At 42.7% G+C, this 27,021-nt stretch overlaps 1 protein-coding gene across 1 annotated transcript; it reads left to right on the top strand.

The window, feature by feature from the left end:
* The first annotated feature begins 1,105 nt into the window (after positions 1-1,105).
* Positions 1,106-26,264, top strand: LOC147033248 (proton channel OTOP2-like). The gene is made up of 9 exons (XM_085871410.1): positions 1,106-2,499; positions 3,476-3,625; positions 4,743-4,812; positions 8,883-9,264; positions 11,838-11,974; positions 16,122-16,180; positions 16,281-16,399; positions 21,728-22,773; positions 23,158-26,264. Exons 4-9 carry the CDS (start codon positions 8,946-8,948, stop codon positions 23,326-23,328), a joined length of 1,851 nt encoding a protein of 616 aa, XP_085727536.1. The 5' UTR covers positions 1,106-2,499; positions 3,476-3,625; positions 4,743-4,812; positions 8,883-8,945; the 3' UTR covers positions 23,329-26,264.
* The last annotated feature ends 757 nt before the right edge of the window (positions 26,265-27,021 follow it).

The raw sequence follows: 27,021 nt of genomic DNA, 5'->3' as shown, positions 1-27,021 counted from the left end.
TACTTGATGCTCAGCATTTAAAAATGATGAAACAAATAACTATAGCTTGGACATCATAGCGTAGGCTTGATGGGTCGAATGGCCTCCTCAAGTGAAGTTAGTTGCATGGGAACTTTTATTATGATTATTATTATTAAAACAAAAGGGACCAAGTTGGATGTTATTCTTGAACAGGATGCTATTATGATGAAATTAACCTTGATTTGATTGAAGAAACTTTGTTTTCATAAACAGGGTGAACTATGATGGCATTTGGTGGAGCGCATACCTCTGACAGGCTGAGTAGTTCACATTTTGTATCCCACTTATAGGCCGGATCTGGATCCAGACCTGAACAAAAATCGAATCTGCTTGTTCTTGTCAAATAGCCAACTCGTTCACCAAGTTTGGTCATAATCCGTCCACAACTTTTTGAGATATCATGCAAAATATCATTTTTGGTCCCATCTCTCAATGGTGAAGAATCACTTCAAATTTTTTTTAGAATAGTTCCTGATATTCACAGGCGATACGTTCCTGAAAAATGCTGCGAATGTCGGGGCATTGTTTCAATGGTAGGGACATACGAACAACCCAAAAATAATGTCACCACACGAGCGATTTCGTCAGCCGAGGCATAAAAAGGGGGATAGATTCCTGGCAGTTCGTGATTCAAAAGGGAAAGTCAAAAATCCCATGAATACATGAAGCACAGGACCGTAAATCTCCCCTGATCTGGCAAAACCTAGTAAGTCGAATGCCCGTGGAGAGCACTTACTCGGTTTTTCCAGATCAGGAGAGAAATGTAGAAGCAGGTCACATTTCATGAACCGCGACTACACGGGGTTCTCGAATAGCGGAACTGCGAATGTCAGGGTCCGACTGTATCCGGATCTTTACCAAAATCTAATCGATTCATCCTTGTCATGCACCCAACCTGTCCACCAAGTTTTTGTCAGAATCTGTCCTTAACCTATTGATATCCTGCTCACAAACAAACAAACAGGGATGGAAACATTCCTTGAAATCCTTCTTTAAAATTTATTTTGGAGCATGTGTTCATGTGCATGTCTGGGTCAGACTGTTTGTGTTTCCATGTCTGCGAACACGGTCCGTGGTTTTTTTTAATGGGGTGGGGGGGATTTTAACCTTAATGTCCATTCATTCATTACTTACAGTCTATCAAACTGATTGTTGGAATCCCTGTCACCTTAAAAATGGGGATTCCTCACTTTGCTGTGAATCACATAGCACTTGCATGCTGTCATCACGTGTTCACCGATCAGTAAAAGCTCATGTAAGAGCAAGAACACAGAACGGATCAGGACGGAACAACAGAAAGAGAGGCGGAAACAACAGCAGGGCCGAGGGACAAAATAAAAGAAGATTAGAAACAAGGGAAGCGAGTAAGCATGAGGAGTCGGGGAGAATGCAGTGGGTGGATAAGATGAATACCGAAGCAAAATCTCAGGAAGAAAGAAAACTGGAGATTTTGGGTGTGGGGGTGGTTTAACGGATGTAGAAAAGAAAATTGTTTTAGATGGGGGGTGAACTGACATGGTGGTGAACAGCTGTTTTGAAGACCTGGAGGGAAGAATGAGATTGAAGAGGATGAGGAAGTTGATTCCACAGGTGGGGAAAAAAAAGTGGAACAAATGAGCCGAGCTAAGCAGTGATTCTGTATTTTTGGTGTTTCACGAGAAAGGGGTTGCTTGTAGACCACGTGTGCCCTGCAGAAAGTTCCAGAAACCCGGGGGAGCACAAAGCACAGAAAGGACAGATGGTGCAAGACCAGAAAGGAGGCGGAAGAAGACCGAAGGATCACCGAACTGTCTGCGATCGCGAAATGATAGTCCCATTGACTCAACTTCAGCGCGGGATTTTCCAATGATCTTTAAGGCCTTGATTTCCATGGCGTCAAGCTGATAAAATGTTTCAGGCAGGGAAGCCAGCCCAGAGGGGAGAGAAATACTCCATCAAGCTTGGGATGAAGACCTTGTTGGTGGGAAAGAGTTCAGGAGTGCCAAGGCAGGACTTTGCACAACGGAGGATGTCCAGTCAGTGACTGGCTTTGGAGGCTAACTTTGAAATGTGGTTTGCCTCGGAAAGTTCATGGTTGAGTGTGAGACCCAAGAGTTTGATAGACTGAACTTCTCTGAGGGGGTTGTTAAGAAAGTGGATTGGAAGCTTTGCCATGCAGTCCTTTCGGAGGGAGCGGGTGTGTAGGATTTCTAAGCATTGAAAGACATATTCCAAGTGTTTAGTTTGTGATTTTGTCAAGGACTGAGAAGAGGGAAGAGGCTGCAGCCTGCCTGTGAAGGGTGAAGGATGTCACAACAGAGGGTCTAGTCATCAACAAAGAGACGAAGAGGATTTTTCAGTCGGACAGATCGTTGATGATCCGGGCCCTCCTCGGTCGGTGCCCGAATGCCCGACTGCTCAGTCCACCCCTGCTCGATGCTCTATAAACAGCAACACCATCTTCCTTTACTGCCTGGTATGCTCTTATAAGCTCCGAAGGTGAGTATGAGCGCCTTCGTGCCTGTTTCAAGGATGGGGTAAGCGGAAAATACATATAAAATTCAGGTTTATATATGTGGCACTTTTGGGCTTCCAGAGATTAAAAATTTTGACAGTCGTGTCCTTTTGTTATGCTGATATTAGTAATGGATTCTCACGATTCCTCGTGTTGGCTTAATGGTTAGGGTGGTGGGCTTGGTATCCTAGGGTCCTGAGTTCAAATCCTGCTCAGCTGTTGAAATAATACCAGGTGGGGTTGACTTAACCTGTCATCCTTCTGAGGTTGGCAAAATGAGTACCAGCTCGCTGGGATGATTGAGCCATTCGCGTGTCCTGTGTCAGAGTGGTGACCCGTCCATGATTGTGCCCAATAGCCCAGGAGACTGCTTTGGCAGCACACTCTCCGTACAGAGTGTGAATCCGATGGATGGATGGGGCCAAGACCATTGCCTTGGGGGCACTCCAACCTTGACAGGGAGAGGAGATGAAAGGATTCCGTTGAGAATTGCACGTTGACTACAAGTCTGGAGGAAGTCAGTAACCCAAGAGTGGAGTTTGGCCTTGGATGCCTCAGGTCGAGGGTTTGGAGAATTAAGGCAGGATGCCAGACTGCACCAAAAGCATGAGATATGTCCAGAGAGACAGACCTGATCTCATGTCTGACATTGAGGGCCTCTTTCTATTCTTGGGAGAGTAAAAGCAGCATGCCCAAGGTGGAGTGACCGAGTCAATCTGAATTGGTGATTCAAGATGAGTTCATTGGAGAAAAGGAAGGATTTTGTCTCAACTGCAATGATAGACTCCACGACCTTGCTCATGATTGGAAGTAAGCCAATAGGTCTGTAGTTAGGGGATCAGTTTTTTTGCCTTTTATGTAATGCAGTGATGTTGGCTGACTTCTCGGCAGATGGAATATGACCTGCTTTGCTGCTCTTGTGCATTCCCTTTTCCCTTTTTACCCTATAATTTTCCATAGGTTTTTAGCTCACCTGGAACATAGTTCCGGGGGAGCTTTTGGGATGGTGCGTCGTCTGTCCATCCGTCCGTCCGTCCACAAACCCTTGCAACTTCTTCTCTGAAACCACACTCGGTTTTGATGAAACATCACCACAACCTTCATCACCCAGTATGTACCAAAGTTTGTTCACGGCATGAAAAAAATCGGGCCCTGTGGGGGTCTATTGGGGATCCACCCGTCAAAATGGGTATTTGCTCTCTTCTCAGAAACTCCAGTGCAATTCCGATGAAAACCCACCCCATAAAAATGTTTTATGATTTAAAATGTATTTGCTTTCTTCTCCAAAACCACACATGCCATTTGATGAAACTTGATTACAACCTTCATCATCCTTGATGTACCAAAGTTTGTTCACGCTTTAAAAAAAAGGGGTCTGTGGGGGGTCTACAGAGGGATTTTAAGGGTGGCATCCCCGCCCCCCCCACCCCAAAAGACGTATTTCCTTTCTTCTCAGAAACTACACACCTGATTTAAATGAAACTTGATCACAGCCTTCATCAGCCGTGATGCACCAATGTTTGTTTATGGAATTAGAAAATGTGGCGTCTTTGTGGTTGTACGGGGGAGTTGCCCTCCAAAATACGTATTTTCTCTCTTCTCAAAAACTAAACACACAATTTTGATGAAACTTGACCACAATCTTCATCACCTGTGATGTACCAAAGTTCATTCAATGCATTAATAGAAAAATCCATAGGTATTTACTTTCTTCTCCATTAAATATTTTAAGAAGAATTCCCAGTCTGAGTTAATATCAGGGGCAGTAGATATGGAAGATCAGTCCTGAAGAGAGATGGCTGCTTGCAGTCCCTGTCATCCTGTGTGCTGAGTGAACTGTTTTATCATTCATCTTTATTTGTCTGAACTACAGCATTTATCTTTCCAAAACGAATGAATGCAAATTACCATGTGGCAGAATTTATTCTCAGGATTCCAAAATTTTTTTTTTCTTAGATTGAAGAACTATTCTTGCTGGTGAAGGCTGTAGTCGATCTGCATCGGCAGACAGGTAGATCAATAGATTAAGTCAACAGGACGTTGATTGTGGTCTGCTCACGACCACGGGAAGCAAGAAGAAGCTGCTGTTTCAGGCATTACCCCTTCATTTGCTCCGATTAAGGGTTAATGCCTGAAACGTCAGCTCTTCCTTGCTTCCCGCAGCGGTTAGCAGACCTCGATCAATGTCCCCTTTATTTCATCTAAAGTTTTCTTTCTTTTTTTTTAGACTCTACCATACTATTCCTGAACCTCTCCAAACACACTTGTACAGAAAGAATTTGGATGGCGGTTGACAGGTGGGAAGCCTATTGGAAGCCCGTCGGGCTTTTGCAATCGATCTTGTCTGTCTGTGTGTCTGGCCAGGCCATGACTTTATTTATTTATTTATTTTTAACCATTTGAGATTTTGTCATCAAATTTATTATGAGATGATGGACCTTTATTATTTTATTTTATTTTATTGTTAAAATTTTTTTTGATGATTTATTTATTATTATGCTGATTAAAAAAGATGGATGATTTATTATGAGACGATGGAGAAGATAATTAATAATTGGGTCAAAATGTGAAAGGCCAGTGTCGCAGGAATTGCAAATAGGCCGTTTTGTCCGCTGCATAACATGTGCGAGACGGCTGGTTTTGGAGTCTCTTCCGCTTTTCCTTATTTTGTCCACTTGCATTTTAAGATGCTTTCCAGTTTACCATTTGAGCTTTTGTCATCAAATTTTCAACAAACCTTTCTGAAGAGAATATGGAGAACACATTAATACATTGTACATTTTAATTTATTGATTGATTTTTTTTTTTGGGGGGGTTTTCATCAAGTTTAGCTTGAGTACAAAGTGGATGCGCATGGGTTTTGCATTTTGGGATGCTTTCTACTCCTTGCTAGGATTATTATTCGGCTTGTCAAACGACCTTTGACAAAACGGTTACAGCTGGCTATGTCAATATACCCATGTTTGAGCACAAAATTGGAACTTGATTCTGATGGATTTATTTTTTTTAATATTTCATCCTGTATAAGTGGCCATCTTTGATTTTTGTCGCAAACATAAAACTATCTTCTCCAGAACGACTAAAATGATCACTATGAAATTTAGCGGACAGCTTCAGCACCCCTCGGCGACACTGCAGTGTGATTTTTTGAAGCTTCTTCTCGAAAAACTCCCGAACAACTGGTCAAATATGTTGCATGATCATAAGCCACTGAAATCTGACAAAAGGAGAAGCTCACTATATGTAGTTGAGCCCGCTGATGCTGAATGGTCCACAAAAAGTAACGTTACATGTTTTTTTCCTTCACGATGACTGGTCTTTGGCTCCATTTTCCCAGAAAACATACGGATGGGGCTCCATGTAGGTTGCAGGTTCCGACTGCTTGGATGCCGACAGTACTTCTCGGAGTTCTAATTATTATTATTATTATTATTATTATTATTATTATTATTACCGGATTAATACACAATAAATAATTGAAGAACCCATATATAGGCAACCTCTCAAGATAAAAAGTACGTAAAAGATAATGTCATCGCACTCTAACACAATTAGTGCAATCGCCCAACAGAGCAGACAGGTGCGCAAATGGAAAATGTTTTCTTTTGAAACCTGAGACTAAACAAGCAAGTGATAGCAGCGATAGGATCGACCATGAAATTGAATAAGAATCAAACAAATATGCACAGATGTATGATCCGTTCAGGTTCCACGATCCCATCACGGATGGTATAATATCCATAAAGTTTGCTCAAAGAACGTGCGGTGTTCAGAAAGTTGTCCAATCGAGATACTCGCATACTAGTTACAAGAGTGTGCACACAAAAGAGAAAGTATGAAGTGCATATAGAAATTAAAAAAAAAATGTTTTCCCCCCCTCCCCCTAATACATACATACTTACATACGATTGGAAAATTAAATAACGTCAGTTTCTTGGATTATTATCAGTAGATCGTTTGTATAATTTTTTTTTAATGGCCCCACATATTGGATCAACTGGTTTAAGGTTGCTTCCAAAGAGGGGTGATTGGAAAAATGCATTAAAAAAAATTTCCTTAAAGGGGAACCAGAACACAGACCACCTCAACACTAATCTATCCCTTGATATTATACAAAATAGATATGATGTCATTTTCCTCTTTATAAAGTTGGTAATTTTGCGATTGAAAGTCAAATGAACCACCATCTATTTATAGTGGAGAGAAAATATGAATATCATCGATTCCAATGAGGGGATTTGACCGAGGACACAAACTTTCAGGGTCCACCCCCTACCCACCCCCACTTCCACAATCTTCCATCAACCATCACCTCCTACAATACCCACCACCATCCTATACACCCCCTCCACCATCCACCATAATCCCCAATCAACCATCATTCTAACAATACCCACCACCCCGCCCCTACACCATCACCCCATAATACCCACCACCATCCCACCCCCCCATCTCCCTTCAGTTATTTCCCCAACAGATGTGGTGAAAATGAGGGATTAGTGGACAAGGGCCACGCCGCCCCCCCCCCCTTTCCTGAGTTGTACGGTCAAGGGAGGCACAACTTAAGCTAACAGCATGGTCCATATGTTTCATGAAGAGCTTAGTCTGCATCGGGCCATATGTTTCTGAGAAGATTTTAAAATAACTTACCAATATTTGGGGCAAACCCCCCTTTTCAGCCTCTTATAAATGGGTGGATCGTGATGGGGGAGCACAACCCCATGAGGCCTTACCATCCTGATGGATTGTACAAACTTTGGTCTGTATCGCTCAGGTAGTTGTGGAGAAGAAGATGTTTGAATGAAAACGATGGTTTCGGGAGGGGCTCGTAGCCCCCTTTTAGGGGGAGATACAGCCATGAGGAGCACAACTTAAAGTTAGGGTATGGTCCCGATGCCTCGTCGCGAGTTTGGTCTGGATCGGAATAGGCGGAAATGAATCGCCAAGAACCAGCGGAAACCGAACGTTAATTCGCTGAGGGCAAGGAGGGGGGAGGGTGGTTTTTCATGATGACTCAACGTTAACTGTGGTACAGTTGTCACAAAGTCAAGCCATCACATTCAAAATGGATATAAAGTTCGGACAAATTCTTTCTGTCGACAAAGAATAGGGTTGGTTGACCTGATGAGTGTGGCCACCATTGCACGAAGGTGAGCTAAACTGCGTCCTCGACTCAGGATTTAAAATGACCTGGTCAAAACCTGTTCACGATGCTCCTGTTTTGGTGAAATGTTGGACATCATCATGGTTGCCCTTCGAAGACGAAGATGGCTGTCCACATGTGGCAGGTGAGCAACCTGGGATGAAGGTGATTTTGGTTATACCTGAGGAGCTGCTCAACCAGACAGGAACCACGTTCTGAGAGAGCAAGCGACGTATGTAACCCACAGGCCACAGTCAAGGGATATGCAAGAAGACCAGATCAGTTTGCCTCCTGTAGTTCAGGAAGGAGTTTATGATTTGTCCAGGGTGCTCGCCAACTCTTCGCGAAGGACATCGTGGGATCTTGAACGTCCAGTAACTAATGCCGAGAGACAGGACGCCCGGTTTAACGCCCATCCGAGAGATGGCACACACATTGATGAATTACCTTGCCTGTGAAACACCGAGATGATAGTTTATAGCGAGATCGGGATTCCAACTCGGGCTAAACAACTCAAATGCACGTAATGGTATGACTAAGAAAGCGACCCTGCCAGCTCACAATGGAGTCTAAATGTTGGACAACAGAGTATAGAATATGTAGAACAGATTTTATGAGAAGGTTGGACATGAGATGTTATCTGCAGGACAATGGAGAAATGGAAACACAGTACACGGGATGGTATCAGACGCATGTTTGACCTTGAAGTTGAAGCTCTTCTCCCTTCTTCGTTACAAAGTGACCCCGGGAAGGCCAATTTGATCAATCATCTTAAATTTAGTGTAACTAAGAACGACACTGACACACCCGATCTCTCCCAATAAATTATATTGTAATTATGTTTACGGAACAATAATTTCATCTGGCATCCTGTGTTCGGATGAAGGTGGCATGCTGTGTGTTCTTTATGAACACACCCTTGTTATCCCAGCCCTTTCAATCCTCCACCAACTTGCAAGGACTGAGGATATAAATGCTCTAGCTTTAAAGAGAAAGAGCAAAGAGGAGTTGGGACCAATGAAATGGTCATAGGTTGAGCTAACTGGGTGGACCTCCAGAGGAAGAGAGATGGTTGGGTAGGTCTGCAGTTTGGTCCTAGTGAGTCAGGGCAGCTGATGCTGAAGATAAACGTTTTCTTCCTTATTTATCTTGGACAAAAATCTGACCTGATCTGTAAATTTCTCGTTCACTGACATTTGAAGACCTTGCACTAATTTCCCATAGGCCACTCCAAAGGTCACCGTGAGTGGGTGAGAAGAAAGGCACGGAGAGTCAGTTGACGTCAAAATGGTGGACGACCGACAAGAGGGGGCCTGCGATCAGGTCCCAGCGAACCATGGAACATCTTCTGAGCGTGTATCTGCATCGGCCAGTCAGCTACTGTCGGTGCTCTACCTCATCAACCTGACCCTTCTTGGTTGTGCTTTTATGACCGCAGCTGAGCCGGGCCTTGGTTCGAGGCGTGCAATGGAGCCGGGCTTTGTGAATGTCTTTCTGACAATTACGATGATCGTGTCTCTCGTTTGGGTCGGTGGATACACGGTCATCACCTGGAGAAGGGCCGAGGAAGTGCGAGATGCGCATTCAGGTGCCAAGTGGCTCAAAGGTTTGTGGGTTTGGGCGGAAGGGTTCACATGACGAGGGACTCTGAGCCGTTTAGGGGTCAAGGAGTGAAGGTTTTTGGAATAATTTAAGTTTGTGGATAATTTTGCTCTTTCCAAATGAATTGAAACGGGTTTTGCACAAATCAACTGATCATGTAAATTTCTTTTGCGACCGCAATGCACTTGTACATGCAGACGATCATCATCATTGTCAATGTATCATACTCATGGTTTTAACAGAGCGTCAGGCTGTCGAAGCATTCTTTGCAAGGGTTTTGCTGGTTGGTTTGGTTATACTGGGTGGTTTGATTTTGGTGGGTGGTTTGCACATGCTGGTTGGTTTGGTTATACTGGGTGGTTTGATTTTGGTGGGTGGTTTGCACATGCTGGTTCGTTTGGTTATGTTTGGTGGTTTAATTTTTTGTGGGTAGTTATGGTATGGTAAGTGATTTGGTTCTATTTGGTGGGTGGTTTGGGTATGGTTAGTAGTTTGGTTATGTCCGGTGGTTTGATTTTGCTGATTGGTTGGATTATGTTTGTTGGTTTGGTGATGCGAGGTGGTTTGATTTTTGTTTGTGGTTTGGGTATGGTAAGTGGTTTGGTTATGTTTGGTGGTTAGATTTTGCTGGTTGGTTGGATTATGTTAGTTGGTTTGGTTATGCTTGGTTTGATTTTGGTGGGTGGTTTGCATATGGTAAGTGGTTTGGTTATGTCCAGTGGTTTGATTTTGGTGGGTGGTTTGGGTATGGTAAGTGGTTTGGTTATGTCCAGTGGTTTGATTTTGGTGGTTGGTTTGGCTATGTTTGGAGGTTTGGTATTATTGGGTGGTTTGACGATGCTGGGTGGTTTGGGTATGGTAAGTGGTTCGGTTATGTTTGGTGGTTGGTTTGATTATGCTAGTCGGTTTGGTTATGTCCGGGGTTTGATTTTGGTGGGTGGTTTGGCTGTGTTGGGCGGTTTGGTATTATTGGGTGGTTTGACGATTCTGGGTGGTTTAGGTATGGTAAGTGGTACGGTTATGTTTGGTCGCTGGCTTGCTTATGCTAGTCGGTTTGCTTATGTCCGGGGGTTTGATTTTGGTGGGTGGTTTGGCTGTGTTGGGCGGTTTGGTATTATTGGGTGGTTTGACGATTCTGGGTGGTTTGGGTATGGTAAGTGGTTCGGTTATGTTTGGTGGTTGGTTTGATTATGCGAGTCGGTTTGGTTATGTCCGGGGGTTTGATTTTGGTGGGTGGTTTGGCTGTGTTGGGCGGTTTGGTATTATTGGGTGGTTTGACAATGCTGGGTGGTTTGGTTGTGCTGGGCGGATTGGTTATGTTGGGTGATTTGGCGATGCCGGGCGATGTGGCTAAGCTGCGTGGTTTGCCTTAGCCTTCCCGGCAGTCATTTAGAGCAGGGATATGTAATTCATTCCAGGATGCCAATGATAACTCCCTTACTTTTTGCCAAACATCCCATGGGATCTTTATCATTCACCCACAGCCACTGATGATGGATTGGTTTTCCAACTTAATGTCCTTCTGAGCACCGACGCCCTGTACAGACTATGGTCCCAATGGATGGATGGATGGATGGATGGACAACATTGATGCCTCACCCTACATGTGGAACACCAGCATGACCGTTTATAGTTGGCTTGATCTTGAAACCCAGGCGAGACAGCTCAGATAAGTCGAGTGCACACACCTCTCGTCCATCCTTAAAGATCACTTGCAGAGCATCAACAATTAAAATGGCCGGGATATCACTGACGACAACGTTTTCAAATCACGTTCATGGTGGCAGAAGATTTCACGATAAGCAAAGCTTGATTTGCTTCACCTGGCACAGATTACAATGTTTTAACTGATCAATCTTCTCTGTTTGTCTCAGTGATCGATAGCTTCTGCAAATAAAAACAGGAAATAATTTGGACTATGTTAGAACACTCTACCTAATTGAATTTTCAGATTTGAGTTTAAACTTTGAGTGGTCTTCAACGTGTACTGTGCAAGCCAACTCTTTTAATTTAGATTACCGTATGGCAGACTCACCTTTGAAGTGTCGGGTGTGTGCTTCATTCCCATCCCGACTACAAACCGTCGCCCTGATGATCCACAGGCAGGGGTGGCACATCAATGAGTGTTCGTTGGTGGACGTTAGAGATCCCATGGTGTTTTCACTGGAGTAGACCATTGTGTACTCGTCCTTGGACCCAGGTTATTTTGGCAGGACCCGACGATGGGGTTGTGGTGACCTATCTGGAGTACATTACCAGCTGTTGAAGCGTTGGCGACTAGTTGTGGGTTTTTCTACGCCCTCTGGTATTAATTGTAGCAGTTGTAGTAACTTGGATTTTGGCCTGTTTGGCATTCCCATCTAAGTACTGGACATACAGTAGCTCGGGGATGGATCCCAGGTGAAAAATTTCAGAATGTTTATTTATTTCCCATAGTTTATTATTTTTATTTATTTATTTATTTAGTTCTTCCATGAGCTTTATATCACTACTGAAAACAAAAGATAGCTCATTGAATCAATGAAATCAGGGAATCTCGTTTGCACAACATGAACTCACCAGCATTGTCCTATGCAGGAAGTATAGCCTTGTTTGGGGCAGCTACAGTCCTTTTGGATTCCTTCACTGCCGGACTGTTCACCTCTGGGCAACCTTGCTTGAAGCCTCACAGTCTGCTCTTTGCCCTCATCCAGATGATGTTCACCATCGTGCTGGTCAGTCCCTTTATAACCTTGCTCTTCTCCTTTTCCCCTTGTCCTCATAACCCTTACATATACATATATAACGATATATAAGTTGGGTGCCAAATATTGGTTATATCGATATAACTGCCGTCAGTTGCAGTGCTGATGGGGGGGGGGGCAGTGTGGCATCATGGAGCATGCTGTACTGTGGAAGAGACATCTGGTCTCTCAAGAAGTGTAGGTGAGCTATCGCTGGCTTCCTGAACAAATTAGAAAGTCATGACACTTTCATTGCATCAATGAGGATACCTTCGTTCAGACGGATGTTGAACTCGGCTGTCCTGTGTAATAGTATTCACTGGTGGAGGTGAAATGTTTTGAAAGGAGTCGTCATTTTGGTAAATCCCAGGATTCCTACCTTGGCTAAAGGTTGCTTTGGCAATATGTCCTGTGATGGGGTTGCTGCCTGTCCATTACACTATATATATATATATATATATATATATATATATATATATATATATATATATATATATATATATATATACATATATATATACATATGATTGCGGTGGTTGGGACAACATACTTAAAGAAGAAGAAGGTGCCTCCAAAGAAAAGTAAATGGACTCCGCTGATTAAAAAAAGCAAGAGCAGACCCGGTCTCAGGCGCCGTTTCAGCAGCTTCACAGCGGCTTCCTCAAGCACAATAGAGCCCGAGCCTCGGCACGTGTCCGGTTTTTATTTCGATATGACCGCCCATTTTCGGTCACGTGCTCGAGATCAAATGGAGGAGTGGTTTTTATAATTTGCAAAAGCAAAATAAACGTTAAATCACATCATCGATGGGGTGCTCTGCTCTTCTTTTTTTTTTTTTTTACTTACATGTGATTTGGTGTTGTATGTGTGGGTGAGCACATAAGTGTGCGCTTGTTGTTTTTGTGTTTTCGGGGCACGAACACGGCTGGTTTTGTGTCTGGGTTGGGCATGATGAGCACCTTGTCCCAAAGGCCTAACTGAACTCAGGTATATGTCTCAGGATGACTATATGTTGGGTGCTATTGCCTTGGGGGAGTTCCGACTTTGCAGAACCACAACAATACATACAAAGATACACACATACATTCACTCCATTATATATAGATTCCCAGCTATTAAAACATTCAGAACGAGAATAACACTCAGTGGAGCGTTTACCTCCACCAGGATGAACAAGTTATGTTTTGTATCCCACTAATAGGCTGGATCTGGATTCGGACCTGAACCAAAATCGAATCAATTAGTCCCTGTCACACACCCAACCTCTCCACCAAGTTTCGTTGGAATCGATCCATAAACTTTTGAGATATTGTGCTAACTATCGTCTTTGACCCTATCTCTCGTGGTGAAAAATCACTTTAAAATCTTGTTTTTAAACTCTCATATCCTGATTGGATATCGGATTTTCACCAAAATCGAATCAACTCATCCTGCCACCCATCCTGTTCACCAAGCTTCATCTGAATCCGTCCACAACTTTTTTTAGATTTCCTGCTCAACGACAGATCGGGGTGAAAATGACCTCCGTCCACCTTCGGTGTCGGAGGGAATAAGACATGGGTGTTGATTTTGATGGGGATTGCTCGTTGATTAAACAGATATATTGGATTATTACCCTCACCAAAGGAGAGGGTATTGCATATGGGTCCGTTTGTTACTTACAAAATCTTTAGATTTCGTAAGTATATTGATGACTTCCGTTTCTGTTTGTTTGTTAGTTTGTTTGTGTGTTTGTTTGTTTGTAGGCACGATAACTCGAGAACGGAAGAAGCTACCAATGTCAAACTACACCACGTGATTCAGGAGGGTGATGGGTAGCGCTGATTAGATTTTGGTCAAAATCGGTCAAAGGTCAAGGTCACAGTGAGGTCAAACATTCGATTTTATATGGTTTGGTACAGAATCATCGGAGAAACTTCTGGTTTGCGTCGCTACCTTCTCTCGAGACAGCTTTTATTAGACAAGGTCAGAGGTCAAGTTGACGATTTCGTAAGTACCAGTCTATGACTGCTTGTTTGTTTGTCTGTCAATCGCCTCCAGGTCACAATTCTAAACCAATTGTCATGAAACTTCACCAAATTGTAGAAGTCGTCTCAACTGAGAAGCCAGTTGATGTTGAGGTCAAAGGTCATCTTGAGGTCAAATTTCTAAAATCGTCTTTTTTCATTCAGTTGACTTGAAATTTGAACACTATTTGCACATTGTGTCACTGGATTGGGAAACTAACTATTTGAGGTCAAAAGGCCAAAGATCAACACAAGGTCAAACCTCTAAAATCATTTTTCTACTGAAAAATCGTCAATTTAAATCATATTAACTTGAAAGTTGAACAAGACTTGCATTGTCCATCACTGAATTGGGAAAGCAACTATTTTTGAGGTCAAAAGGAAAAGGTCAACTCAAGGTCAAACTTCTATAATCATGAAATTTCGTTTTTTTTTTTTAAATCGTCAATTTTCATCTGATTAACCTGAAAATTCAGCAGCAATTGCGTAGTGCATCACTGAATTTGGAAACACAGATTGTGAGTGTTTTTCTCTGCAACCGCTTGTCAGATTGAGACAAAATTTTCACCATAGGTGCTACTACTCATGTGGAATGGTGGAATGATAATTATGATGTCATAGGTCACGTGATGTGGCAGCGATGTTGGAAAAAAAGGAAAAAATTTGGACCTCTGTATCTCCTAAAGCGCATGAAGGATAACATTGAAAATTGGCACGTGGCAAGTACTCTGCACGGGGAATACCATTTTTTATTATGATGTCATAGGTGCCTTCGCTGTGATGTCACAATTGCATACATAGAACGCTACATCCGATCAGTATGAAAATTTCTGTGGGTCATCTCAGGATAAATTGGTCTACAGAAAAAAAAATTTTGATGATGTCATCTGTCACGTGGTTTGGCAGTGATATATATATATATATATATATATATATATATATATATATATATATATATATATATATATATATATATATTTTAAACATTCAAAAATCTTCTCTGAAACGGCTGAACATATTGAGGCAAAACTTTACAAGTATGACCGCCTATCCATGACGAACAAAACATTCACAAATATGATGTCATAGGTTACGTGGTTTGGCAGCCATGTTGGATTTATCCTCAAACCAATAAAAAATCTTCTCCAGAATTGGCTGGACAGATCGAGGGGAAATTTCACACAAATGTTCCCCAAGTCTTGGGGATACCAGGGTATTCATGAATAATCAAAAGGTCACATAGTCTGGCAACCATACTTGATTGAGCAAAAATCATTTATTTATTTATTTTAAATCTGGGTTCTTTTTGATTTTTTTCTTTTTCAATTAAGGCTCACTTGACTGCACCTAGTTGGGTTTAAGGGTAGAGTAGCAGCAGCTGAAACCCGATTCCTATCCAGGTTCCTCCTGATGACTTCGTCTTTGTTTTTTTGCTTGTTCAGGTTCCTTCTGATGACTCAAATGCAGGACTGCACCTATTTGGTCTTCCATTTGAATTGAATTTATTTTAATTCCATTCTAAATTCAACTGAATACTAATGAACGTCATGGGTCAGGGTCAAGTGTCCGATCAAAGCGGGGTTGCGTCAAAACGGGACGTGTTGGTACCCGGTCATCACTGGCAGCAGTAATTTAGTGGTAGTTCTAGTTATGTTTATAATTACATAACACACCAGTACACACCACACAATACCACACAAACACCAATACACAAAACAAGTCCTGGCAAGGGTCTGCAATATCTGATTGCTCTTTTTCTTGTTATTATGATTATTATTTAATATGCAGCCTGTGCCTGCTGGTTGCATCATAGCTGGGAGAATGGCTATGCCACTGATGCAATGCCCCTGTTTCCACTAAGCTGGTACTCATTTTGCCGACCTGGAAGGTTGACAGGCTGATTCAACCCATCTGGTGTTATTTAATGGAACAACAGGGCCTCAAACTCAAGACCCTAAGATCTTAAGCCAGCCACCTCAACTGTTAAGCCAACGCCAGGCAAGAGTAATATTGGATGAGGATAAAGCACAAGTATTAAGAAAGGTTTTCTTCTACTGTAGAACTATTTATGCCTCCATAATGCTTATGACATTGCAAGAATGAAATACTTTTAATGCATTTTCTTTCAACAGGTCATCTTCCTCTGCATAAACGGGAAAGCCTGTATCCAGAACAATCAAATTATCCACAGGTGTGCATGCCAAACGACGAGACAATCACAATGCTTGGAACACCGTACGAAGGAGTGTCATTGTGCCTTTTGTGTGCATCGTGTCTGTATGACTGTACAGATTTGGACTTGCACACACGCTAGCAACGTGCATCTTGCTGTGGCTGAATGTCATAGTGACCGAGTCGCTTCATACTGCAAATCACGTCGCTGCGCCTCTGCGGCAACGTCGGAGTCCAGGTACATCCACAGCTTGCGGAGTCCATCGTTTTGGCATCAATTGCATCATACAGCACCTAGCCATATATATGTTGGGTATCCCTAACAGGATTGAGCCATTTATATTTTAATTACTTTCAACAAAAATAAAATTCCATAAAAATTTAATGATTTTACACACTCTTGTCTGAACAACAGCAATTTCATTTTGCTTGTGCTTACGATTCTTACTTGTCTTTTCTTTCCACAGTTATATGATTTCTAAAAGTATGATGCAGAGGTAGCACACCTACCTTTGATCTGTCTAGTTTTGGTTCAAATCCCAAACCGATTTATAAACTGTCGAATTGGTGCTTCGCAGATGGTGTGTTGCGGCACAAAGTGCTTCATCCCTCGGATGGATGTTTAGCTGGTTGTCCCGTCTTATGGCATTAGCTGGTGCACATAGAAGACCCAAGAAGAAGGTGGGGATAATTGGAGCCGCTTTAAGACATCGTAGTACAAAGATGATGGTTTCAAGACCCCATGAAATGGAAGCATCGTTTGAAGAGACTGATCGCCCATTCGTGGTTTTTCCATGCATAAACGAGTCAGCACCAACGAAAGACACATTTCACAAAACGTGTACACAATGGTACGCGAATAAACTCCGAAAGAGTGAAGTCGCAAGCATTTACAAGTCATAACTTTTTGCTCGAGCATTTTCTGAGCTACCATGATTTAAAAGACGCCAGAATACATCGCTAAAACTACCACATCGGGAGATTGCTAAAACACCAATTTACTAAACACTAAAACACTCGTTCTTCCCCTCTAAAAACAATGTAAAACTGTAGCCCGACCTACCTCGATAACTGCTGAAGCCGTGATGGTTATTGCAATGCAAGAAAGTTCCTCTGTCTCTGGGCTCGTGCACGCAACCCAAAATTTAAAAAGACGCCAGAATACATCACTAAAGTACCACATCGGGAGATTGCTAAAACACCAATTTACGAAACACTAAAACACTCGTTGTTCCCATCTAAAAACAATGTAAAACTGTAGCCCGACCTACCTCGATAACTGCTGAAGCCGTGATGGTTATTGCAATGCAAGAAAGTTCCTCTGTCTCTGGGCTCGTGCACGCAACCCAAAATTTAAAAATATATTAAAATTAATTGTTTAATTACGAAACGAAATCAAATGTAAATGTGGACTTAACCAAATCGGCCCAGGATCGTGAAGGGTGGGGAGATGGGGAATGGACAGTGGACAGAACCATTTCAAAAGCGATACATATCCAAACCATCACCCAAATCAACTAAAGCTAGTATTAAAACAATTTAATAACACAGATAAGCCTGGTGTTGGATTAGTGGTGAAGGTGGCTGGCATGGGACCTTAGGGTCCTAAGTTCAAATCCCTGTCAACTGTTGGATTAGCTGTCCAAAGCATCACTTGTCACAAGTAAGGGGACTTCATTTTATACGAGCAGGGTATGCTTACACATTGAAAGCTGATGGGGTTAGCTGTAAGTAAGCACATTGTAAGCAAACCCTGCTAGTATAAAATAAAGGAAAACAAACAAAACTGGAAATGTGGAAACATTGTATAAGCAGAAGAACTGTGCCTCCTCATTGTCTCGGGTCGCACAGCTGCATTTCTTTTCATTTATTTATTTTCATTTATTTATATTTTCATTTACGGATGTTGTCCAAAGATTCTGTGATTTTTCCAGTGCATTGGCTTCCATATCCATCGGCATGCAAAATTTCAGCTTTCTACATCACCCGGAAGGTACCAATTTTTAATATCAGTCAGTGAGTCAGTCATTGGTTAGAAAGAGCTTTATATATTACATTAAATAAGATTTTGAAAAGTTTAATGATGGTATTGCCGTGGCGGTGGCGGGCGAGGTTAATCCCCCGACCAAAATTCTGGTGCCGGGCGGTTAACACCGCCAGCCCCCGGGATGGCTCAGCGGTTCCTTATTAATTATGAGGCAGACATGTTGATCCGCGGAGATTATAACGTGTGCGGGAGGGGCAGGGTGCAATGGCGGAGGGAGAGAGGCACGGGGATGTACAGCACAAGGGGGGGGGGTGGGGGTGGTTATAATCGAACCCTATTACAAATACACGGATACAGTAACTGAAAATAAACACATTAATGGAAATAAACGAATATTTACAAACGACAATAAGTCAAAAGGTAATGATAAAAATTAAGTAAATAAATCCTAAAGTCGAGGCACCTCCCCACACGGACTTAAATACAGACAAAGGGGAAAATGAGAGAAAATAAAATAAAATCCCTACTTTTGTTCTTGAACTTAGCTTGGCCCAGAGCTGGTCTTTGTGGAACTTTGAATGGAGGCGCTTCCACCAGCACGTGCAGACACGCGCATAAATGGTGCCGTCATTTCTCTCGTGGCAGGACAAACATAAGCCAGGCATTCTGTGAGCAGCACTCAACACGAAGGCTCAGAGCCCCAGTGCAGCTGCTAATTACATACACGAGGCTTGGGGTCCATTTCTTGTGACTCAAACAAGAGCCAAAGGCCAGCGTCTTGCCTCGTGCATGCGTCCACCCTGAACTCCCGCCTCCAACTCTGCCTCGTGCGTTCCTCACACTGACCTCGTGCATGCGCTCCGCCGATCTCTCATCCTATCCAATGTGATGCTCCCACACTCTCTTCCTCTTCAGGTGTCACACCTAACAATCCTCCGCCTCCGGGCGTGACCTGCTCGCACAAAAACCCAGAGCTTCTGCCTGTTCGGCTAGCTTCTGACGTCACGCCCATTAATCATAAGCCTCGGGGGCGGGGCTTCTGCCTGCTCGGCACGTTTGCTTGTTTCTCCTCATGGTTTTGGTTATAAAGACATCGGGGAAAAGTCACAGGGGGCAATTACATATTGGGGAACTTATTCTTACTCCCTAGCTAATTAAAACTGCAACCCCCCCCGGAAAACAGTTATGGACTCTGTCTGGAAGGAACACAGTTATGGAATTTGTCTGGGAGGAACACAGTTATGGACTCTGTCTGGGAGGAATACAGTTGTGGACTTTGTCTGTAAGGAACACAGTTGTGGACTTTGTCTGGAAGGAACACAGTTGTGGACTTTGTCTGGAAGGAACACAGTTGTGGACTCTGTCTGTAAGGAACACAGTTATGGACTCTGTCTGTAAGGAACACAGTTATGGACTCTGTCTGTAAGGAACACAGTTATGGACTCTGTCTGTAAGGAACACAGTTATGGACTCTGTCTGTAAGGAACACAGTTATGGACTCTGTCTGTAAGGAACACAGTTATGGACTCTGTCTGTAAGGAACACAGTTATGGACTCTGTCTGGAAGGAACACAGTTATGGACTCTGTCTGGAAGGAACACAGTTATTTAAACAACAAAGCACCCTCCCACTTTCATAACATTTCATTCAGAATCTGAAATTCAATTATTCCCACAATGAAAACAATTCACACTCCTGACTTACGAAAGTCAGACTCAGTTTTGTCAATCACCTTCGTAACTCCATTACAAGGCTCCGATGGAAAACAAACAAAACTGGAAATTTGGAAACAAGTGTGAATCAATCTGTCAAGGGAACCTGATGAACTCCAGTGCTTATCACACTCAGCTATTCCTGCACTTCTCATGTTCTAGTGAGGGAAGGAAAGGTATTCTAACATGGCGGCTGCTTGGCCCCGGAAGCACGTGCTGCACGTTCGCTCCAGTTACATATACACAACTCAGTGGGATTCGATCCCAAGTTAGACAGCTTAGAATGAGCATGCATACCTCTCGGCTTTCCTGCCGTGACGTGGGGATTCATTACTTCATACCAACTGAAGATATTTTTTACTAATTGTGATCATGTAATTTATTTTGTTTCCTTCCTCCGGTATAGAAAAGTGGTATCGCCATTGTTTGCAGCTTGAGGAATGCGCACCAAGTGGTTTCACCAAGCAATCCACGAAATGGTTGAAGAAACATTTATAAAGGAAACGTTAAATTTTTTATTTGTGTTTGTCTATACTGAAGTTACGAATCATATCATGGAAGATTGCGCAAAAAGGGGAAACATTGTGCAAAATAACATTTCACATTTTCAACGAGCCAGCCACCGCCATGTTGCAGCGCGTGGAACAACACGTGGCCAACGCACGCGAGTGGCCCCCGAACTTTGTTCAAGTCGATCGATATCGTATTAGTCTATTATTAAATGGGAAGATCGATATAGTATAGTATATAGCGACAGTGCGAAGACTGTAGAGCGCTTTCCAAGCGGCTTAAGCAATCCAACGAAATGGTTGATAAGAAACGGCTCGCTTGGCACCGATTAGCAATCCCTGAACTGTCATATCAAACACCTCCTGGAGAGCCTGAAATGTCAAATATATCCGAATCGGACGATTGAACACATTTTTAGGAGTAAGAACTGCTGAAAAATTTGATTCTGGAGCTTAAATTTTGTATTTTGTCTTAGTTTAAGAGCTCCTCGAGGTTATCACATGCACAGAAATGAGATAAAGCCATGAACGCTGGCGTCTCCGAGTGTTTAGAAGTGTTTATTGCAATGTACCCAGCGATTCATAGATATGATGAACAGGCATTCGAAAAGATGAGTGAGGAAAGTGAGAAAAAAAAACTTTATCGTGAAGAAATCATTGAGGCCTGTTCCAAGTCGAGGCATGGTTGAGCAGGCCAAAAAACATGGCGGCTTCAGACCCCAGTGTGGTAACCCAGGATACACCTCAAGACCCCAGACAGCGAGGTGGCCGAGGATCGCCTGATGAAGGATATAATTAAATAAGACCAACGATGAATAATCTTCAAAAGGGATGTTTTAATTAACCCAAAAACCCAATTTTCATTCATGCACTTTCTTGGAGTTCCCGTAGTATGCATGCAAAGTTTCAGGCTGCTAGGTTTTATGGTTTTGGAGTTATGGAGGAGACACCTACACACATTTGTTCGTGGAGCATAAGACGAGCAGGCACTCCTGCGCTAAGGGCGACAGTACCCTTCTCGTGCCACCTTCAGTGGTCAAAGTGCTGCGTCATATTCTTGGAAATGCACTTTAGAATTTTTGAAAGAAATTTTTATTGTTCACAACATATCGTAATTTTTGTGAAGGTTCCAATGCACGATGACACAAGATTAAGGAAGATGGTTTGTAATACTGGCTACCACCAAATGTGGCACTACTTTTGTATTTTATATATATATATATATATATATATATATATATATATATATATATATATATATATATATATATATATATATATATATATATATATATATATAGTGCAGCAATATTGATTAAATTTCTACCCCCCCCCCCCCCCGATAACCTTTATTTCAGAACCTGGCGGAGCATGTGCTTGTAAGACCACTCTTTGCTCAGTATTCCAGGATGGAATGAAATATCTCCATCCACTCAACATCGAGTTTAACGTCATCTGTTCTGTCATGCTTTTTGTTATGTGGAGGAACGTGGGCAAGCAGACTGGCCACGATGTATTATCGCACGAATCTGCGGTACGATGCTATGGTCGTGGAGTCATCACCGGCTCTTTAATAGGGTCCTTAGTCTTCACTGCCAATATTTTGGTTTTGGTGGTGACGCGAGTTCAGGCCGGCAAAGATGGGAACAAGGAGCAAGCCATAATGCTTAGTTTCTCTTTCAAGATTGCTCTCCTTGTGCTCATGTGTGCATGCTGCCTTGTTGGGATCTTTCTTTTATATGTCCAGATGAAAGGCCAGCATTTAGTACCAAGGAAAAACACTGCACAAAGAGTGGATATTGATGTTCTTATCAGTTCTTCAATTGGCTCCTTCCTCTTCTCGCTCTTCCTCGCTGTGGCGGCAATTCTCTTGCCAGCACCCGGAGAACCTCGTCGCTTGCACAACCTCCAGTTTGTGTATGCCTTCTTCAATTTACTCCAGCACATCTTCCAAAATGTCTTTTTGGTTCAGGCCTTAAAGTTTATCTCGGCCTATCAGCCTAACGAGGACCAAGTCTGGGCAGTGTCGTTTTCTGCCAGTAGTGCAGGAGGTAATAGAAAAGACAATAACATTGTTAGCAAAGTTCCGGCTGTTTCTTTGTCTGTAATCGAAGCAACAATAATGGGCAAGGTAAATGATGGCTTTTTTGATGAGGAACGTATAAGAAGCTACGCATCCTATTCTTTCTCGGACGTGAGCTTGCAAGAAGGGGCGACCATAAGAATGGGTCCAGGCCAAGTTTTGCACAACTCGAAGCGATATCTCGATGCGACTTGCTCCATAGTGAGTCCTCCCCGGCCAACAGAAGCTGTGTCCAGTCCGAGTACCGAGAACCATCCCCTTTCTCCTGCTCGATGCCTTCTCAAGAACATCTGCACATTGCTGCTCTTCTGCAACATTTCGGTGCGTGTTATTCACTGCCTCTCACTCTTTAAGGCCAATAGGAAAAGAACAAAAAACACAAGCAGACACCTTTTGAACAAAAATGGTCGCCATCTTCTTGTGATAGGTTTTTGAGTCATCCTCTGATAAATGGGAAGGAATAATATTTTGAGTGCTCAATACAATGGGAAACAGTTTTCATGGTTTTTGACCATCTAGGCACTTCTCAACTATCGATACATGTCGACACACACACACACACATTGCAACAAAGTTAAATTTTATCTAACATTTAATAAACTAGGGGGGGGGGATATAATGCAGCATATAAGTTGGTGTGATAGCTTTTGAGGTGTGAAAAGTTCATCCTCTGTTTTATTTCTCTATCATTTCTCCCGATCCTAGATTTGGACCATGCTGGCGTTCGGAGAGCCATTCCACCTTATCTTTGGTTACGGTGCTTACTTTTACGGCTTCACCACTTGGCTGCTTGTGAGCAACATATCCGTACCTCTCTCCATCTTCTACCGGATGCACTCTGTCGCCACATTTTTTGAAGTTTTATGCAAATCTTAGATGGAAAGAAGCTTGTTCAAAGAGCCGGAGGAGTCCAAATTCACTTGCACTGACTGATGATGAGGATGATTTGGTTTTCCTTTGGGAGGCTTACCGCATTAGACTCAGGCTCGCCGAGCCAATGTATAGGGTTAAAGTTGTGAATGCAAAAGTTGCCTGTGCACATGCACGAGTAAATATTTGTATTTCATACATAGGCCTACTAAAATACGCAATTTCATGTCTGTCTGTCTGACTGACTGTGATACATTCAGTCATTACTTATCCTATCTCAACAAAGCTTGACAGGAGGACTAAGGGTAACACAATGGAGGCTGTAGCGACTTAATTTGCCCCTCTCTCCATGGGGGTTTCCGCCTTGGGCAATACCTGTGTTAAGGTGTATAGAGAGCTTATTGTGGCATTTTTCCAAGGCCCCTTCTAATCACAAAAGTAATAACCACAATAATGATAATAGCATAATATTAATGTTAGACAAAAAAAATATCCCATCTCCCCAAGGGGTTCTTCCTCCCTGGACAAACGCCGTGTTAACGTGTATAAATAGCTTATCGTGGTGTTTTGTGGGACACACCTACCAGAAGTAAAATATATTATAAACCACAAACACATATGATTACCTTTTTGGAGTTGCTGCTGCTGTTTAACACTAAACTGAAAGGGAGGAAACCCGACGTTCATGAGACATTATATGTTTATCGCGTCCCCTACAAACGAACGGACCCAAGCCTAGATCTACTGTAATCTGTATATCCCAGAGAGGATGACAACATCACTCTTCTTGCTGCTCCCTAAGGTTGCAGGTGTCCTGGTATTGTAAAACGACTTTTCATGGTTTTAAGATACCCGGCAGGATAGCTTACGCCCGATAGGTACGCAAAATCACCTCTAAGCTGACTATCCTGAGTTTGATTTCCGACCTCGCTATAAACTGTCATCTTGGCGTTTCATATGAAAGGTGATGTATCAATGTGTGTGCCATCCCTCAAATGGATGTTAAACTGGGTGTCCCGTTTGCCGACGTGAGTTCGTAAACAATAAAGATCCCACGGTGTCCTTCACGAAGAGTTGGCAAGCTACCACCGGCATCTTGAACGTCTTACAAATTCCTACCCTAACTTACAGAGGTCATTGCATCAGCGGCACAGCCTTGCCTTCAGCCAATGATGCTAGTTGCAGCCATGTGCTGCCTACGAAAGAATAAGAAGACTGACCTGTTGTCTTTTTACATCTCTCTCAAATATTAGATTCTTCTTTCTTCCTCATTGGTCTTTCTGCTGTTGTCTCAGTTGTCTTGCTCTATTTCCCCATGATGGGTCCTAAATGTTTTTCTGTGCCAATGCCAGCCACCGTTGTAAGTGTGAGATATGTGTCACAAGGGATCTCTTCCCCCACCTCCTGCTTCCTTCTTTGTGGGGAAAAGAACAATTCCAGGTGTGCTGTTGACTCACCAGGATCAAGAAATTCGAACATTTCCTTGGTGCACTGAAGGCTGCAGTCCTACTAATCCAGCAGCCATATGCTGAACCTGGAAATTGTTGGTGCCGTCAGTTTTTTTTTTGATGGATTCATGAACCATCGGGGTCCTAGATGCGGAATCAATCAGATGCCAGCTTGGCATCTTTGGGCAACTCTCAGAATTTGCATGAATCCAAGATGGCTGTCGCCTGATATGCATGAAATAGAAAAATGGACATAACTTTTGATTGGAACATGCTAGAAGGATGATTCTTGTACCGAGGTGTGGGGTTTTGAGTGTGGTGGCTTCATTTCTCATGTTGAAACAAAGTTTCGGTAATGCTATGTTAGATCCGATCACATTGGGAAGCCATGCAAAAGACGTATGCAAACTGAATGGAAGCATTTCTCAAGCTCATTCGCTGGATTTTCAGTGGCTACTCTCCTTATTTTCTGGTAGTGACACCCCTACAGAATGGTCTGGGTTCATGATCAAGCAAGCAACGGATCAAAATGTCCCTCTCAAGCCCGCAACACAATTTGTATTTGGGCCCGTGATTGATGCTCCACCTTCACATCCTGATATAATCCTGACAACGATGGATAACTTCCAAAAGGTCATGAAGAAATTCAGTACGTCCACCGTGCACTTTTTGCTTGACGTGCAGTTGTATATGGTCGCCCAACAAGTGAAGTGGTATGGGAATAGATTCCTCCAAAAAAATAGCCGAACGGTTTTAAGTGTGATGAGAAAAGGAAAATCTAGCCAATTAAACTTGATTGATAATTAACTTGAAAAGTAAAGTGTTTTTTTTTTTTTAGCAAATAACACAATGTATGTAGTTGTAACCCTTTTAATGGGAAATGTCTGATTCAAATACAACATGATTATTACATTTATGTGCTCGAACATGTATCTATTTTGAATATACCTCTCCATTTGTATTTTAAACGGACTTGTGCTTCTTTACTGTATTGGAAGGTTACCAGCCTGCCAAGTAAACACAAGACCCCTTTCCCCAAACAGACTGGCCTTCCAAATAATCTTTAATCTTCATTCAGTGGAATAGAATAATATATTATTCTCTTCAGCTTATTAAAATATATTCAGGGATCATTAACTATTAAATAATAATATGCTGGTGTCTGAAAAGTCCGGCTGGACCCTTTGAAGCTGGAATCTAGTGCTATTGGAAAATGTGTTTAGATCGTGTCCATGTGTCTGCTTTGAATTTATCATCTTCTGATCGTAAAGTTATTTTCTAACCATTTAGTTCAAGCTGCCTCAGCAGTTACCTTGTCTTGAGTATCACCAGATATCTTTCCATAATTTCAGCCTCCCCCACTTTTGCTTATTTTAAAAAGAACTCAAGATCCATGTGTTATTCGGATCAGATGATAAAGCGTGTTGCTTTTATATTGTGTTGTTGAATTTCCTTTTATCCTCCATCGTGATGCTTGTGTATTAAATAAATGGTTCGAACTCTTCAAGAGGAATTGAATTCTTTTTACAGTGGTCAGATCTTGAGAGGTAGAAAAACATAATTTTACATCCTGGCAGTACGCATATGCTGATGTCATTTCTCAGGTGTAACAGAACTCTGATGAATGGGTCTGGTTTGGAAGTGCTTTTGGGAGCAGCCTACAGGGGTCGATTCGGTCTAATAAATGGTAAGAACTGGCCATGTGCAATGCGTGCCCTGAGGACGGTATGCGTAGAGTTGTTGAGGGACTGTCTCAGTGGAGTAGAGCACCTAATCGAAGAGCTTGCAGCATACCTAGAGGAGATTCGGAAGCATCCCACTGGTCTGGTGTGGGTGGATAGCCTAATCGAGCCAACCATCATCGTCCATGAGCTCCTGAGAGCAGAGCGTGGAGAAGACCGGTTGCTGTAGGAGTTCTGCAGCTACCTAATGATACCGTATTTCTTTTCGGCTGGTCATTTCCACTATGGCCGTAACATAACTTGGTACGAGATAGAAATGAGGACCTCTCTTCCAGATGAAGCAAAAAACAGACTTGGAAGGCAGTGACATTTGTTTGTCGGCATAAGGAGAGTGTGTGGAACAGCTTGTCTACGGAGCAATTCGGGAAGCAAACCGATATTCGCTTTGGGAAGTCAAAGGGTGGCCTCGTTTGGCTGATTCTCGCTGCTGAGTGTGTAGCTTGCTGGATTCTGTCACACCCTCTCTGCCAGACAGTCACCCACGCCTTTGATTATATGTACTCGGCTGA

The sequence above is a fragment of the Eptatretus burgeri genome, chromosome 2 (assembly GCF_056783735.1).
Source record: "Eptatretus burgeri isolate ZD-2024b chromosome 2, Ebu_testis_v1, whole genome shotgun sequence".
In the NCBI taxonomy this organism is placed as follows: Eukaryota; Metazoa; Chordata; class Myxini; order Myxiniformes; family Myxinidae; genus Eptatretus; species Eptatretus burgeri.
This window is presented reverse-complemented; position numbering and strand designations above follow the sequence as displayed.

Bases quoted from the DNA above. Each gene is read 5' to 3' on its own strand.
- LOC147033248 (XM_085871410.1), top strand. From the start codon at position 8,946: ATGGTGGACGACCGACAAGAGGGGGCCTGCGATCAGGTCCCAGCGAAC. The intron at 11,975-16,121 runs GTCAGTCCCTTT...TTCTTTCAACAG, and splicing joins TGATGTTCACCATCGTGCTG to GTCATCTTCCTCTGCATAAA. The intron at 16,181-16,280 runs GTGTGCATGCCA...ATGACTGTACAG, and splicing joins AACAATCAAATTATCCACAG to ATTTGGACTTGCACACACGC.